General features: G+C 40.8%; 1 protein-coding gene across 1 annotated transcript; it reads left to right on the forward strand.

The window, feature by feature from the left end:
- Nucleotides 1-16,602: 16,602 nt before the first annotated feature.
- On the forward strand, nucleotides 16,603-17,541 carry LOC125403986 (olfactory receptor 1073-like). Its single transcript, XM_048439615.3, has one exon. It carries the CDS (start codon nucleotides 16,603-16,605, stop codon nucleotides 17,539-17,541), a length of 939 nt encoding a protein of 312 aa, XP_048295572.3.
- The last annotated feature ends 1,024 nt before the right edge of the window (nucleotides 17,542-18,565 follow it).

An 18,565-nucleotide genomic window follows, 5' to 3' on the forward strand; every position in this document is an offset into this window, starting at 1 on the left:
CCCAGGAGGAGTAGAAGATTGGAAATAATCAAACTGAGAGCTGAAATCAACAAAATAGAAACACAGAAAACAATCCAAAAAAATCAACGAAACAAAAAGTCGGTTCTTGGAGAAAATCAACAAGATTGACAAACCCCTAGCCAAACTAATCAAACGGCAGAGAGAGAACACTCAAATTAATAAGATCAGAAATGAAAACGGGGACATAACAACAGACACAGTGGAAATTCAGAGAATCATTAGATCTTACTACGAGAGTTTATATGCCACAAAGTTGGAAAATGTACAAGAAATGGATTGGTTTTTAGATAAATACCATTTACCAAAGTTAAATCAAGACCAAGTGAACAATCTAAATAGACCTGTTAGTCGTGAAGAATTAGAAGCTGTTATCAAAAACCTCCCCACCAAAAAAAGCCCAGGACCAGATGGTTTCAATGCAGAATTCTACCAGAACTTCCAGGAAGAGCTAATACCTATACTCCTTAATGTATTCCACAATATAGAAAGAGAAGAATCATTGCCAAACTCTTTTTATGAAGCTACAGTTATCCTGATACCAAAATCACACAAAGATACAACCAAGAAAGAGAATTACAGACCAATCTCACTCATGAACATTGACGCTAAAATACTGGCAAACCGAATCCAAGAATACAGTAGAAAAATTATCCATTGTGATCAAGTGGGCTTCATCCCAGAGATGCAGGGCAGGTTCAACATATGCAAATCTATCAATGTAATCCATCATATAAATAAACTGAAAGAAAAAAAACCATATGATCATTTCATTTGATGCTGAAAAAGCATTTGACAAAATTCAACACCGCTTTATGATAAAGGTGTTGGAAAGATTGGGTATATGAGGATCATACCTAAATATAATAAAAGCAATATATAGGAAGCCGACAGCTAACATCAAACTGAACGGAGAGAAACTCAAAGCCATTCCACTAAAATCAGGAACACGACAAGGCTGTCCACTCTCTCCATACCTCTTCAATATAGTGCTTGAAGTTCTAGCAATAGCAATAAGACAACATAAGGTGATCAAGGGGATTCGAATTGGAAAGGATGAAGTTAAACTTTCGTTATTTGCAGACGATATGATAGTGTACATAAGCGACCCCAAAAACTCTACCAAAGAACTTCTACAATTGATAAACACCTTTAGTAATGTGGCAGGATACAAGATCAACTCCAAAAAATCAGTTGCCCTCCTATACACAAAGGATAAAGAAGCAGAGAGGGAAATCAGAGAAACATCACCTTTCATGATAGCTACAAATAGCATAAAATATCTTGGGGTAACTCTAACCAAGGAAGTGAAAGACCTATTTGACAAGACCTTTAAGTCCTTGAAGAAAGAAATTGAGGAGGATACCAGAAAATGGAAAGACCTCCCCTGCTCTTGGATTGGGAGGATTAACATAGTAAAAATGGCAATTCTACCAAAAGCAATCTATAGATTCAACGCAATTCCCATCAAAATTCCATCAAACTTCTTCACAGACCTTGAGAGAACAATAATCAAGTTTATATGGCAAAACAAAAAACCCAGGATAGCCAAAACAATCTTATACAATAAAGGAACTTCTGGAGGCATTACCATCCCTGACTTCAAACTCTATTACAGAGCAACAGTATTGAAAACAGCTTGGTATTGGCATAAGAACAGAGAAGTCGACCTATGGAATCGAATAGAAGACCCGGGTATTAACCCACAAACGTATGAACACCTGATATTTTACAAGGGAGCTAAAGGTATACAATGGAAGAAGGAAAGCATCTTTAACAAATGGTGCTGGCATAACTGGTTGTCAACCTGTAGAAGAATGAAAATAGATCCATATCTATCACCATGCACAAAACTCAGGTCCAAATGGATTAAAGACATCAACATTAATCCGACCACTTTGTACCTGATAGAAGAGAAAGTGGGAAGTAGTCTACAAGATATAGGCACAGGAGACCAGTTCCTAAGCAGAACCCCCAGAGCGCAGACAATAAGAGAAGCAATGAATAAATGGGACCTACTGAAACTGAGAAGCTTCTGTAAAGCAAAGGACACTGTCAGTAAGACCAAAAGGCTACCTTCCGACTGGGAGAAGATCTTCACAAACCCCTCATCAGACAAAGGTCTGATCTCCAAAATATACAAAGAACTCAAGAAACTAGACACTAAAACTCTAATTAACCCTATTAAAAAATGGGGTACTGAACTGAACAGAGAATTCACAACAGATGAATTTTGAATGGCCAAAAGACACTTATGGTCATGCTCAGCCTCCTTAGCGATCAGGGAAATGCAAATCAAAACAACTTTGAGATATCATCTTACACCTGTCAGAATAGCCAAACTCAAAAACACCAATGATAGCCTATGCTGGAGAGAATGTGGAGTGAGGGGAACACTCATCCATTGTTGGTCGAATGCAAACTTTTGCAGCCACTGTGGAAATCAGTGTGGCAGTTTCTCAGGAAACTGGGAGTCAACCTCCCTCAGGACCCAGCAATTCCACTCTTGGGAATATACCCTAGAGATGCCCTATCATACTACAAAAGGATTTGTTCAACTATGTTCATAGCACCACTATTTGTAATAGCCAGAACCTGGAAACAACCTAGGTGCCCCTCAATAGAAGAATGGTTAAAAAAGGTGTGGAACATATACACATTAGAGTTATACTCAGCGGTAAAAACAATGACATCTTGAATTTTGCATGCAAATGGATGAAAATAGAAAACGCTTTACTGAGTGAGGTAAGCCAGACCCAAAAAGAGGAATATGGTATGTATTCACTCATATGTGGATTCTAACCATAATTAAAGGTCTCTGAGCCTATTATTCGTGATCCCAGAGAAGCTAAATAAGAAGGTGAACCTGATGAAAATCATGTAGCTATCTGCCTGGAGATTGGAAATAGACAAGAGTCCCAGGTAACCTCGGGTGCATGGGGGAGTGGGAGGGTTGTTGGAAGAAGAGAGGGTTAGAGAGAAGAGAGTAGGGGAGGAATGGGGAAAGCTAGGTGGAATGGAATGGGGGTAGGGAGGAAGGATGGATATGAGATCAGGGAAGAATATATTTCAACTAAGGGAGTCATTTTAGGGTTTACAGGAAACTTGATTATAAATGGGATCCCAGGACCAAGGAGAGATCCCCAGACTGTTCTCTGGACAGAAGAGAGGGTGCCTGAAACGGCGTAGGCCCATAACCATACTGATGAATATTTTGCTTATCACCATAGAACCTTCATCTGGTGATGGATGGAGATAGAGACAGAGACCCACATCGGAACACTGGACTTAACTCCCTAGGTCCAAACGAGAAGCAGAAGGAAAGAGAATGTGAGCAAAGAAGGCAAGATCAGAGAGAACCTTCATCCGATGATGGATGGCGATACAGATGGAGACCCACATTGGAGCACCGGACTGAGCCCCCCAAGGTCCAAATGAGGAGCAGAAGGAGGAAGAAAATGAAAAAAGAAATAAGGACTGCGAGGGATGCGATCACCCACTGATACAAGGGAACGGATCTAATGAGAGTTTACCAAGGCCAGTTGAACTGGGACTGAACGAGGACGCAATCCAACCAGATTTTCTGAATGTGGCTGGCCCGGAGTCTTTCTGAAAAGCCATTGACAATGGCACTGGGACTTGTTTCCTCTGCATATACTGGATTTTTCGGATCCAGTCTGTCTGGACACTCACCTTCCTGGACCTGGAGGGAGGCGGGAGGAACTTGAACTTCCCACAGGGCAGGAAACCCTGACTGCTCTTAGGGATGGAGAGGGAGGAGGAGAGGTAGTGGGGGGAGTGGGAGGGTGGTGGGAGGAGGGGCGGAAATGGAAACTTTTATAATTTAATAAAATTACTTTAAAAAAAGAGTTAATAAGAAGCCTGAGCTAATGGGCCAATCAGCTTATAACTTATGGAGACTTCTATGTGATTTTCTTTGGGACATAACGACTGTGGGAACTGGGCAGGACAGAAACCCCAACATTCAGCCCCTCATGCTACACCTAAAAGCATATCTCTTCCTTTCAGTAACATAGAGGGAGAAGGGGCAAGCTAAATCTGGAAGGTGTAGGGCTGGAGCATGGAGGAAGACCTGTTAAAGCTGAAAAAATGGCTTTGTAATGGGTGCAAGAAGAAGTGCATGCATGGGACTGAGGACTGTTTTATATAGGGGATGGGCAAGAAGAAAGAATGAAAGAATCCAAGAGCATAAAAAGCTGGCCATTCCTAGAAAAGATAGAATTTCATCCTTTGTAGTGTGGCCTGTGAGTGACTGAATTTATCTAGGACAATGGCCTTGTGAGTTGGAATAATGACTAATCCCAAATAAGTTACCTGAGAAGTGATTTGGAGGAGGAGGGGAATGGCTAGTAAGCCTGGGGTCAAGTGGATGCAAAATCAAAAGAAATAGAGGCTTCCATCTTGATTAGAAGGTTCCTTTCCAGCAAGGGGATGGAGCAGGTTGGTACCAATAGGAAGGAATGAATGAGGAGGATACCACTAAAGATGAAGCTAAGTGGTGGGGTTTGGTGAGCTTGTTAAGGTTTTCTCCCTACTTCAACAATAGAGGCCCAAGACGGTAAGGTGGGTCACTAGAACTTCATCAGGACTGAAAAAGTGGTCCTGGAATCCAGAAGGAAGGACATGGATCACCCTGACACTGTGATGACTACCCAAGGCTCCCTGTCAGAAATGACAGTGATTAGGCCAAGGAAGCCTGGGCCCCATCAGTTGTCCATGGCCAAACCAAGGAGGTTGCTGAAAGGCAGTCTGGCCTTGATATCTCCATGACCCTTGTGGCATGTGAACAGTCAATAGTGTCTCTCTTGATGGCACTTTGGACATGGTCTGGGTGGTTTACAAAGAAGGTTTATACAAGACCTGGCCCAGTGACCCTCCTGACTGTTTTTGTAACAAGAACATGGAGGTACTCAGTCTTTTGGAGACCAGTGAGCCTAGGCTCCTGCTTTGGCCAGCTTTGGGCCATCATCAGATATTTTTGTTTCTGGGCTTTTTTAAAAGAATCACTTCCATGGTACACCTTAAAGGCTACAGCTAATGCTTCCACCTGTGGAGTCAGGGGTCCTCTCTCTAGACATTTAAATTCAGTCTTAATATTCAGGAAGAGAAGACGTAGGTCATGAGGAGTTGCTTTCCATCTGGGGTTTCGAGATCCAGGTTGGTATATTGTAAGAGGCTGAGGAATTGAAATGGATTTTTGTGTCTTTTCTGAATGATTTCTTGGACCTTTTCATAATTTGCTCCCTTAAAGGTGATCCTGCAAAGACCAGTTAGGAGGTAAGTTACAAATTCCTAGCTAAGATAGTCCCTAGGTTATTATAATCCCATTCAGGGTCCTGATGGGGACTGCCCTAACACCAACTGGGTAGATTTCATCCATTTGATAGATTTCATCTGCCACCTAGCCTGATCCCAGACTTGCCTATGCTCCTCTGGAAGATTATTGTCAAGAATCATATAAAACTCTGTAGAAGGTAAGGTCATAGGATTGGGTAATATACTGGAAATCTTTAATAAAAGTGAAAAAATTTGCTATATAGGCCCTAATCTTTTTTTCTACTTGAGAGAGTTCAGATAATGAGAAGGGGACATTTACCCTGACTAAACTATTCACCCCAGCAATTTCTTGCAAAGTGAAAATCGAGGCTTCTTTAGGTCATGATGGTACAGGTGATTCCATGATAGAGCAGGAATGAGTAGTGGGAGGCCTGGGGCTGTCAGTGGGCTGAAAGTGTGTAAATGAGAGTTTGCCTGGATGCCCTGTTACTGAGGAAGGAGAAAGAGAAACTGAAGAGGCCAGAAGAGAGGTATCTGTGGGCTTTGGTCTGGTGTAGGAGAAGCTCATTAGCTTTATTGAAGGTAATGGAAGATTCATCTTGTTTTGACTTTATAGCTAGTAGAAACTGAGTGGGGGAATGGGAAACACAGAGAGAATGCTTGAAGCAGAGGTAAGAGAAGCTTTAACACAGAGACTCTTTTCGTGTCCCTAATCACTTACCATAGTTATAAAGGTCCTGAATAATATTGGGATCTAGGGTGCTATTCCACAGCCATTTAGACTGATTATCTAAGGGGTACCTAGGACAAATTTTTATTGAAAAGACAAATTTAGGGCCTTTCAAATAGGGTGCCAGGTATAAAAGCTTGAGGTTTTCTAAGAGGCATTCCAAAGAAGTATGGGATGATAGGAAGACACCATTCCCATGAATGAGAGAGGCACGGGAAAGTATCATTACAACCTCTAATTGAGGGCATCCCCAGGACTCAGGGAGGACCAAAAGAGAACCAACCCATTCGGTGGGTCATCATCACACTCAACAGTGGAGAGACTCCGTGCCTGGTACCAGGGTTTTCAGGTAGGTGAGAAGACAAGAACAAAAATGGAGCTCTATAGGGAGGGTATCATCTATAGAAAGAGGCTGGACAAAGGAGTCACAAAAGCCATGAGAGCCTAGAAGAAAGATCTGTGGACAGCTCCAGGGAAAAATGGGAGGAGAAGGCAGGAAGGGGCACAATAACCTGGTTGGGTCTAAGAAAACTACTAGATTGCAGCTCTAAGGACAAGGCAATAGGATCAGATGAACAGGGCCAGCTGTAGCCTTAAAGACTGTGTCTGGGGGTACCTTCACATGCAAGAGTACTAGAAGGGTGCCAGGCAATCAATAGTGACTTTCTCAGACTCTGTGAAATAATGTAGGAAGACTTCCAGGTTGTGGTTACCCACCTACTGGGGCATGGCCTCTTATATTATATACACAGATGCAGAACCTGCACCCGCCCCTTTTTCTCTTCCTCCTTTTTGCCGGCTGCTCATTTGGATTGTTGGATTGTGGGATTCGTACTCTGTCCACTGTTCAAGCAGAGAATTCTGATTTGTGGGTTTACCACTAAATAAATATCTATTTCTCATTTCTGAGCTAGTGTGGGATTTCTTTCAAGCATTCATTCATCGCTTGGTTTATTCATCACTTGGTGCCCACCAGGTAGACAGCCTCATCATTCCACGGTCCAGACACACTTGTTTTTTTGTTAGTTTGTTTGTTTGTTTTTTTGCCTAAGTGGTTTTTTGTAGAATCCCCTGTCACAGCGGGGGGCGGGGGGTGATGATTCCTTGCCATGTGGCAGCTTGTTCAGCTTCTGGTTTTCTGTTTCCTGCCCCTGGATTCTGGGTTTCTTGTTCTGTGTATGGAATTGATTTAATTACCTTTAAATTGTCAAGCAATGCATATTTCTCAGTACTTAACGAGTACCAAAGTGGAAACTAAAGCAGCCCAGGACTATTCCTGTTACCATTGCATTGCTTCTAGTCACAACTCTGCAACCATGCCATCTGCTGGACAATAAAGATTGCTGTTTACCAGATCACATAATCAGGTAATAAGTAAATCATTATGGCAGATTTTGTTACAAATGCAACCTTTAATACTTTTTTGCTAATACTATCGATTGTATTATGCAAGGCTTATATGACTATGGGGATACCTCAATATATTGGTTATTAGGTTTCAGTTTTATTCTCCATATTTTATCATTAAGGAAGAATATGTCACTCTTAGGAATAATACAATCTTTGCAGACTAATAATGAACAGCTAGTTGACAGGATTAATATCATTGAAAATCACAGGGTATCTGAAAAAGTTAATACTATGACAGACAAAATTGAATCCATATCTAAGGGTACTAGGAAGTTAACTGAAAGAATTTATACTGTTGAATTTGACAATCAAATTAACAGAAAGAATGTATCTACAGGATGGCAATCTACACAATATTCAAGTAAAGTCCAAGGAAGAGATGTTATCTTTAAGGGAGAAAATTCAAACCTTGGAATCACAGGTGCAGACTGAGGACCAGAGACTAAGTACCTCGATGAAATCACTAGAAATATATACATGTCAGGAGATTTGGGCTTTGCAAAAGACAATAATAAAAAAGATTTGAAATGATTGAGGAAATTATTGGAACTGATAAGCAAAAAGGCACAAGGACAGGATGCAACATCGCCAGTTGCTGTCAGAAATGGCTTACCCAGGGTTTTAGCCTCCTACCCTTAATTTATTCTGACAAAGCATCAGCTTCTAAAGGCTCAAAAGGATCCAAAGAAGGTAGATGAATACCTATGGGAATAAATGATCTAAAAGAAATTAAGCAAACTGTTGTAACTTATGGCTTGTATTCCGCATTTGTAAAGAAGATGATAAAGACTTGGGCTTCTAACGTCAGGGCAACCCCTCATGACTTTTTTCAGTTAGTTTAAGCAGTCCTGGATGATGGGCCTTTATTGATGTTTAGAATGTATTTCAGAGAGGAGTTAAAAAATAGGGAACAACAGGGAAAAGCAAAAGGCTTTGAGATTTCCCAAGATGAAATTCTTGGTGAAGGCCCTTATGCTGAAACACAGTTCCATGATCTTTACAAAGAAATCTTGTCCCTATGCCACAAAGTGGCCTTAAATGCTTGGGACAGAATTCAAGAACTAAGAAAAAGAATTGAATCATATACCAGGCCCTTGGAATTCTTCTGTATTTTTTGTAAAAAGAAATCTGGTAAATGGAGCAGGTATCGGTGTTTGGTTAAAGAAAGAACAAGCAGGGCATCTCTTTATAATCTCCTTAGCTTGTTTCCATGTAATATAAACTCTTTCTTTAAACCTTAGCAATTGACATGATGTTTTTTATGAAATTCTGAGGCCTGCAACACACTTCCAATCAATAATTGATCAATTTCTGCATTACCTTGTGCTAGAGGACCTGGCAGATGCGTATGGGATAGGATATGTGTTATGTATATAGAACAAAGCCTATTCCTGATTATGTCTTGCACCTGGATAAATAATGAAGTCAATTCTGTATCATCTGGTATAAATTCAGTAGTTTTCATATGTAAGATAACTCTTTCTGCATTTTGTGGATCAGTAACTATATTAAGAGGTTCTTTAACCAAACACCGATACCTGCAAGGACTAACCCAAGGGGTACTCAAAGGAATGGGATCCGGCAGATGGATGTGTTCCACTTTGGAGAATTTGGAAAATTAAAATATGTATGCCACACCATTGACACTTATTTAGGTTTTTGGTGGGCAGCTGCTTTAAGCTCATAAAAGGCTCATTCAGTAATCACACATTTATTAGAAGTTATGGCCATCATGGATATACCTGCACAAATAAAGACAGATAATGGTCCAGCATATGTCTCTAGGAAAATGAAATGGATTTTTGTTTATTATAAAATTAAGCATCTTACAGGTATACCACACAATCCTATAGGTCAGGCCATTATAGAAAGATATAATTTGATCACATCAAATTATAAAGGATATGTTAAACAAACAGAAAGGGGTGGAAAATGCCCTCAGAAATAGATTACATAATGCTTTATAACCTTGAATTTTCTTAACGCTAATGAGAAAGGGACAACAGCAGCAGAAAGACATTGGATAATGGAAAAGTCTTCTGAATTAAATCAACTGGTTTATTTCAAGGATGTGCTGACCTCACAATGGAAGCCAGGAGATGTGCTGCATTTTGGATGCCAGTTTCAGCCTTCCACTGTGAGTCGCAGTGTTCAAACTCAGGTCATGAGGCTTACCTTGCAAGAACTTTTACCTGATAAGTCTTCTTGCTAGCCCACATAGCAAAGCTTAACAAATACAGGAAAATTATAATGATTCCTTATATTCTATCTTATTACAATGAATTAAAGCTAACTCCAACTCCAGAGGCCCCCTTATGACCTCCATGGGAACCTACATCAACTGAACATGACATAACAAGTCTCAGTAAGACTAAACATAATCCCTTATATCAAGGCTGAATGAGGCAACCCAGTAGGAGGGAAAGGATCCAAATAGCAGGCAAAAGAGTCAGATACACACACACACACACACACACACACACACACACACACACATACACACACATTTCCATTGTTACTAGTTTCACAAGAGACCAAGCTAAACAATTACAGGATACATGCAGTATGCTTAGTGCAGAACTATGCAGGTTCCATGATTGCTGCTTCAGTCTGTGAGCCCCTATATTCTCTCTGCTTGATTGATTCTGTGGGCCATGTTCTTCTTGTGTCCTAAATCCCTCTGGCTCCTACAATTCTTCCTTTGCCTCTTCCTCAGGTTCCCCAAGCTCTGCCTAATATTTGAGTGTGGTTCTCTGCATCTTCTCCCATCAGCTGCCATAGGATGCCTTTCTAGTGGCAATTGGGTTAGGCAATTGTTTTAGGATTTCTATTGCTGTGAAGAGACACTATGACCACAGCAACTCTTATAAATGAATACATTTATATTCATATAATTGTGCTGTAGGAACTCCTTTAGTCAGTAGCTTTGAAGATACCAGCCCACCTGGGCATGGCCTCTTATACTATAAATGCTGGCGTAAAGCGCGCACTCGTTCTTTCTTCTGGCTGCTGGATTCATTTCCTGTTCTCTGCTCATGCAGAGGACTGTAATCTGTGAGTGTACCCCTAAATAAATAACCCTTTATTATACTCAATTCTTAGCTAGTTTGGGATTCCTTCTTAGCATCCATCTTCATCTGGCACCCAACGTGAATTCCAACTGCATGCTTACTGGGTGGACTGGCCTAAAAGGCCCCAAAGATCCGTAGAAGATCTTTAGAAGATCTCCATCCCTACCCACCCGGCTTTCACCTACTAAGAGGTTTTTTTTGCAAAAACCCTGCCAGAGCAGAGGTATGTGCAGCAATTTGGAAATTTCCCGGGCTCACACATACATCCCTTCCATCACTTTCCCTGCAGCACAGTGACTTGTGCGGTGCTTGTACAACTTCTGGTTTGTGTTTCCTCCTCATGAGCTCTGAGCCCCTTGATTTAAAAAAAAAACCTCTCTCCTTGTACAAAATTGATTTAATTGATCTTAAGCAAAGAGCAAACCATATTTTTCAGAATTTGACCAGGCACCAAAGCAGTGTGGGACTGTTCCTGCTGCAGCTGATCACATCTCACTGCCACGTGGTTGCCATGACACCTGCTGGCCAATAAAGATTATTACACCTGTAACAATTTACTGAAATCTCATAACAAAGTTAACTATTTGATTAATAAATAAATCAATAAACTTGAAAGTTATATAATGCAGACAATATTACCATACAGGAATGTTAAAAGGAGAGGGCCTGCTTGTTCATCACAGCCACTGGGCTAGCTTAGCCCAGAAATAACTACACAGAAACTGTACTCATTAAATTACTGCTTGGGCCATTAGTTCTAGCTTCTTATTGACTAACTCTTACAATAATTTAACCCATTTCTATTAATCTGTATATTGTCACGTGGCAGTGTCTTACCAGGAAAGATTCCACATGTCTGCCTCTGGTGGCTCCATGGTGTCTCTCCTCTACTCCACCTTTTTTCCTCCCAGCATTCAGTTCTGTCTTCCCCGCCTATCTATGTTCTGCCCTATCCAGGTCTAGGAAGGTGAGCATCCAAACAAACCAGGCGCCCACAAAGCCAGTCCATGCAGTAGAATCAAAAACCAGTGCCATTGTCCTCGGCTTCTCAGTCAGCCTTCACTGTCAGCCACATTCAGAGTGTCTGCTTTGATCACATGCTCCATCAGTCCCAGTCCAACTGGCCTTGGTGAGCACCGCTGTCTCGGTGGGTGCATGCACCCCTCACGTTCCTGACTTCCTTGCTCATGTTCTCCCTCCTTCTGCTCCTCATTTGGACCTTGGGAGCTCAGTCCAGTGTTCCAATGTGGGTCTCTGTCTATATCTCCATCCATCGCCAGATGAAGGTTTTATGGTGATATGCAAGCATTTTAAAGAGGAGATTCAGCTCTGGGACTCAATAATGGAGATCTGTGTGTTCCAGAAATGACTTCATTTTTATGAACAAAGGAATGAAACTAGTATCATAAAGTGATCTGCATTTGCATCTTCTTTTCAGCATCATTCAAAATGGCTGAGATATAGAATCCGTCGCTGGGGTCAACGGATGCACAGGAAAGGAAATGAGATACATCAATCAGTTGTCAGTGGGCTATAAAAACACATGAAGTACCTCTAACATGATATATGTATTCAGAAGCAATTCCATTGAGTAAAATATCTCAGAAAAGGAATGCACATGGTCTGAACCCTGTGGGCTCTGAAAAGTCCACTGCATTCAGGAATGAATAATCTGTGGTTACCTGCAAAAGACCTGCACTAGGTTCAGCCAAACAGAATTACAGCATGAAGGGAACTCATACCCCTCACCGAGGAGCTGTCAAAGTCTCTTGGGGGAAAGAGTCGGTGGACATCACAGCTGATAGGTTTACCATGCTCCAGTGGATAGCCCATGAGTATAGGGTAACAGCTCATATTCAGTGAGTTATAAAAAGATAAAGAGGAAATGAAGTTTAGGGGACCCGAAGGGTAGATGTGGAACTCAAAGCAGTTAAATGTAGGAAAGGGAAAATTAAAATACATTGCAAGTATGCATGAAATAAAGAATTAATAAGAATGTTTTATAGCTGGGTGTGTTGGCTATGTACTTAATATTCAACTTGGAGATGTTCTGGGCTAGAACAATTCTTCAAAACCTCCTCGCTCTGGCAGCTGTGCTATCTATGCACGAGTCTGAGAAACATCCTAACAACTACCCATTAGGTCCAGCACAACCCCCCCCACACACACTTATAAAAACCTGCATGTACTCGATGTGACCAAATGTCTCATGAAATACTGAGTCACTCTAGGACAAATTCTAACCTAAAGTATGAGAATGAGAGCATTTTCAGTAAACATTGCCCAGTTCATCACTTGCCCACTCAGAGTACCATTTTCATTTTTAAAGTCTATGAAAACTATTTATTTTAAAAATAAGCCTACAGCATCTAGTATTCAAGGCAGTCTCCAATCCCAGTACTGGATAGATGCGATTCTGCTTAGGTTCCATGAATAAACCAGATTGTGCATATTCGGAATGGTATGGCTCTAGTCCCTGAACCTTATTTCTGCAGATGGGAAATTAGCTCACACTATTATTAAACACACATCCATTATATTCCGTATCTTTATTATTGATATGTATCTAAATTAAATGATAGGACCTTCTAACTAGCCCATGGAGAATAAATTCTCTAAACAAGGCTCTTATACTTACCAAAATTTTCATAAATCGAGGAAAAAATAACAATCCCGAATTTATATTGCTACTGTAAATCTCCTAAATATCTTGTAAAAGCCTTCATGAATTTGAGCATTACAGTAGCTTCTCATAGCTTATTAGTGATGTTTTTCTCCCTTGATGAAGACAGATAGGTCCCTCCAAGTCTACGAAGATGGGTGCCATCCACACTTCAAGTCTTGAGAATACAAGTTAGACCTGAAAGACAATTGAAAGTGAAGTTTAGGCAAACATGCTAAGGAAGTTTGCTTTCTGAAAGGCAGATTTGTGAAGGAGTAAGTGATAAGCACTGGATTTGCCTGTTTCTCACCAGGTCTCACGGTAATAAAACACAAGTAGGAAAATTTCTTTTCTGCTCAGACCATTGTTCCCCAGGGAAATCAGTTAGCTCCATAGAGCTTGGAATTGTGCCTAATGAGCATACAGGGAGCAACAAAGGCATCACCCCTTGTAGGAGACAATTCTCAGATGGACAGGTTTAACTATTCCTATTTGCAGTCCATCTATGGATTAGGGACCACTGCTTCCTTCACTCTCAAGGTTTTTTTCTGGAGCGGAGTTACAAAAAGCCACCCAGGGAAGAATCAAGACCTCTTTGTAGGGAGCTTCACAGAGAACCCATCCTGTCGAGTCTGAGTAAGTGCATCAGCAGTGGTGTATGAAGAATGGAAGATCATAAAATGTACCTGATGCCCCCAAGAGGCCAGCCACCCTAGTGTTGGGTTGAGGGGCTGGAAATTTGTTTTATCTTGCTTTGTTTCACTTACTTCAACAGGAAACTTATTTCATGTATTAAGCACCAGAGGCATCCTTTAGATTCTAATGCATGTGTAATTTTTGAAAATGGGGTGGTAATGGGGGAAATGATTGCATCAGACTGAATAGAGATGTAGCACAAAGTATTTCACATAGAATTGTGATAGAACACATAAAAGGCTTTTGCAGTTGTGGAGGAGGACCTGTGACCCTAGGTGTGGATGTGTATGCAGTGAAGTTAAGAGGGTTCTTAAAGCGTTTTTGAAACATGCATCTTGGTTTATCCCATTGCCATATTTGTTACAAACATCAGACTGTTGATTGATTGATTAAACACAGATGTCTCTGAGACACATGTTGCCCAGTGTCTTCTGTCACACTGAAAACTCAGTGACACATGCTGTGTGATAGGTAAGAGGGACAATAGAGGAACAGTACAAGGGCTTTATGCTTTCATTCTTCCCTTCCACTGGTACTATATAGGGGATTGTTAGCATCCTTACCAACATTTTAAAAATTATGGTTTTTTGTTTTTTTGTTTTTCACAAATTCTCTGTATAGACACTAACTAAATATTTGTGTCTTTTCATTCTTTCAACAAATTGAGAGGTAGAGGGTTTTGTTTTGTTGTTTGTTTTTCTCGCTCAGTGTTTGAAGAGTCCCACCTAGTTTTTTGTATGTATATATATGTATGGGTATAAGGCAGATATATGAAATGTTCTAAATCTTGAGTAATGTACTCTGTCAGTAATTCATTGCAACACCCATCACCCTGATACTTCTTATCCTGGGGAGATCTGCTGTGTTATCAGTAGTAACAGCTTTTTACGCCTTCAGTAGATTTTTTTCATGCCTGCTTTTCTTTAAAACTAGTTTTGCCTTTTGTGGATGATTCAGTCTCTCTATAGCAATCATCTCTTGCCACTTTATACAACATAGTCTTTTCTTTTGAGCAGACCAAATATAGCTATATTACAGAAAAGAGAGAAAAAAAAACCTCCTGAGCTCAAGAGGAGTTCCCAAGAAGACATTTTCACAACACGGTCTTTTGCACTCATCTAAAATTCATTTACATATTTTCATCAGAATGGGTTTTTTTTTACATGTACAGGAAAGGTGAAACAATTTGTGTGATGCTGAAATATTAAGATTTTCCAGGTAAAAAGGATCCTTCAACTCTGAACTGCCTCTTTTGCTTCTGAGGTAAACAGCTCTATTGGAACATTAAATCCTGTCTATGTGTAATGTGTGCAGTGGAATAAGGTGAGACATATTGCAGACCGTTGTAGTCCCATCATTGTGAGCCATGCTACAGACACAACATCACCTCCTAGTTCCCTGGTATTACTTACTTATTTATTTTACAGTGTCCTTCCTTTTTCGTGTGTGTGTGTGTGTGTGTGTGTGTGTGTGTGTGTGTGTGCGCACACACACATGCCATGGTTCATGTGTGGATGTCAAGGAACAACTGGTAGGAGTCAGTTCTTTTCTTCCATTATGTTGATCTCAGGAGGGAACTCAGTTCATCAGGCATGGTGGCACCTTTACCTGCCTAGCCATTTTGCTGACCATTGTTGTTATTTTATATAACAGAAATCCTGGCCAAGGCTAATCCACATAGCAGAATTTAAAGTGCATATTGCTTTAAATATGCTTTGCACAGGCATCCTGTGCATTCACAGATATATGTAAGTTATTCTGCTTATATAACTGAAAGGTGACATCCATACAAATAAGCCCCTCATTTCCTCCTCTCCACTTACGCCACCTTTCTATTCATAACTTTATGAGATTGACTGACATAACTATCTCATGTACATTGGTGGAATTGTGCAACATTTTGATTACATAGGCATCCCGAGATCCAAGTGTATCATGGCTCCACCGTGTTATTTAACCCCCAAGCAGCTGCATTAAAGGGGCCATGATTTGGGTGTGCAAGGTCTGAACAAGAAAGTAAAACACAGTCAATGTTCTTTTTTTAATGTTCAGATTTATTTATTTTATGTGTGAGTGTTTTACCTGCTTGTATGTATGTGCCCCATATGTGTTCCACAGAGGTCAGAGAAGGGGGTTACTATCCCTGGAATTGGTGTTCCGGATGTAAGCCACAATGTGGGTGAGGGAAACCAAACCTGGGTCTACTACTAAAGCATGTGCACTTCCTGCTGAGCCATCAGTGCAGCTGCAGCCAAGTATTCTTAACAACTATTTTGAAAAAGAAAGATGACTAGTTGGTTGTGGGAGGGGGAACATAGGATAGTACACTCGGATATAATCAGAGTGAATTAAATACTTGAATGAAGATGTCATTAAGAAACCAATCACACACACACACACACACACACACACACACACACATATCCTGATAAGCTACACAAATAACCTGTAGTCATGACTATAGACAAGTGAATCCAATAATACATTAGGTGCATTACTTTGACTATATTAGCTTCATGTTTCTAGCAATGATGAGATCTCATTATGTAATCCCTGTGAATTCTACAGCCATTGTGACTGTTTTCTTTCTTATGTTTTACCTGTGGGGATTTTATTCTTCACATGCATTTATTCTATTGTGGTTTTTATATTTTGGTATTGTTGTGCATGCCAAGAAACAGTCATATTATTTCTGTCTTTTCCAGCAGTCACCGCACATGAAACAGCAAAACGATACTCAAAATTCACAGTTTCTCCTCCTGGGCCTTTCAGAAGACCCAGAACTGCGGCCCCTTTTATTTAGGATCTTCTTCTCCATGTACCTTGTGACCATTTTGGGGAATCTTCTCATCATCCTGGCCACGATCTCAGACTTCCACCTGCATACAGCCATGTACTTCTTCCTCTCCAACCTGTCCTTTGTGGACATCTGCCTAACTTCCACTACCATCCCAAAGATGCTGGTGAATGTTTATACACACCACAAGGCCATAACATATGAAGGATGCATCATGCAAATTTACTTCTTTTCATTATTCGTAGGGCTAGATAACTTCCTCCTGGCTGTAATGGCTTATGACCGCTTTGTGGCTATCTGTCACCCCCTGCGCTACACAAGCATTATGACACCTCAGCTCTGTGTGTCACTAGTTCTGGTGTCTTGGATCACAAGTTCCCTGAATTCTTCATTACAAAGCTCCCTGGTGCTGCAGCTTTCATTCTGTACTGATGTGCAAATTCCACATTTTTTCTGTGAACTTAGTATGCTGGTTCACCTTGCCTGTTCTGACACCTTTTTAAATGATATGGTAATGAATGCTTTAGCTGCACTCCTGGGTGGTGGTTGTCTCGCTGGCATCCTTTACTCTTATGGCAAGATAGTGTCTTCCATACGTGCAATCTCCTCAGCTCAGGGGAAGTTCAAAGCATTTTCCACCTGTGCATCTCACCTTTTTGTTGTCTCCTTATTCTATTGTACCCTTCTAGGAGTGTACCTCAGTTCTGCAGTGACCCAAAGCCCACATTCCACTGCAATAGCCTCATTGATGTATACTGTAGTCACCCCCATGCTGAACCCCTTCATCTATAGTCTGAGGAACAATGACATCAAGAGAGCTCTGAAGAAGAACTTTGTGAGAGAAAAACTAGAAAAGTGATTACTGTCTTGGGTCTTATGTTTTGAAACAAGAAATTCCAGTTTAAGAGCTGAACATTCCGAAATCTCTTATTCTCTTTCTCTTGAACATGTATACCAACCACACTCCCAAAGCTAAGGAATCATTGTGGAAGAAAGGATAAAAGTGAGGCAGTGGATGACTACAAGGGAACATTGTCTTCTGGACCCAGCAAGACATCTACATGTATGAACTCACAGAAGTTACAAAATTACACATAAAACCTGTACAAATCCAAGACAGACCAAACCTAAGCTAAGAGAGGGGAGGTGGTACACAATTCCACCCCAAGTGGTGTAGTTATTTTTAGTTGCTTGGAGAAGGAGAGACATTTTTTTAAAAGTAATTTTATTAAATTATAAAAGTTTCCATTTCCGCCCCTCTTCCCAACACCCTCCCACTCCCCCCACTCCCTCTCCTCCTCCCTCTTCGTCCCTTAGGGCAGTCAGGGTTTCCTGCCCTGTGGGAAGTTCAAGTTCCTCCCCCACCCCTCCAGGTCCAGGAAGGTGAGTATCCAAACAGACTGGATCCCCAAAATCCAGTATATGCAGAGGAAACAAGTTCCAGTGTCATAGTCAATGGCTTTTCAGAAAGACTTCGGGCCAGCCACATTCAGAGAATCCGGCCAAATTCCGAGAATCTGGTTAGATCACGTCCTCGTTCAGTCCCAGTCCAACTGGCCTTGGTAAACTAAGGAGAGACATTTTTTGCTACAAGTGTATACCTGGTAAGTTGATCACTCTCCAGTGGAAGGCCACACATGAAAGAGTATTTAGGCAGCCCAAATTAGTCTCAAAGGGTTTAAAAATGAAAGGACACAAATCTGGATGGATATGGAATGGGGAAGTAGATTCTGTAAAGAACTGAAGAAGGGGTCTCATATGACCAAAACATGTAAAACTCCCGAAGAATTAATAGAAGAGAAATTTCATTTTGGGGTAAGATGACAGAAGCAGGGATTGTTGCTTGTATGTATTTACTGTAGTTTTAATTTATTTGATTTCAA

This window comes from Myodes glareolus, chromosome 6, assembly GCF_982192425.1.
Source record: "Myodes glareolus chromosome 6, mMyoGla1.1, whole genome shotgun sequence".
Taxonomy (NCBI): Eukaryota; Metazoa; Chordata; class Mammalia; order Rodentia; family Cricetidae; genus Myodes; species Myodes glareolus.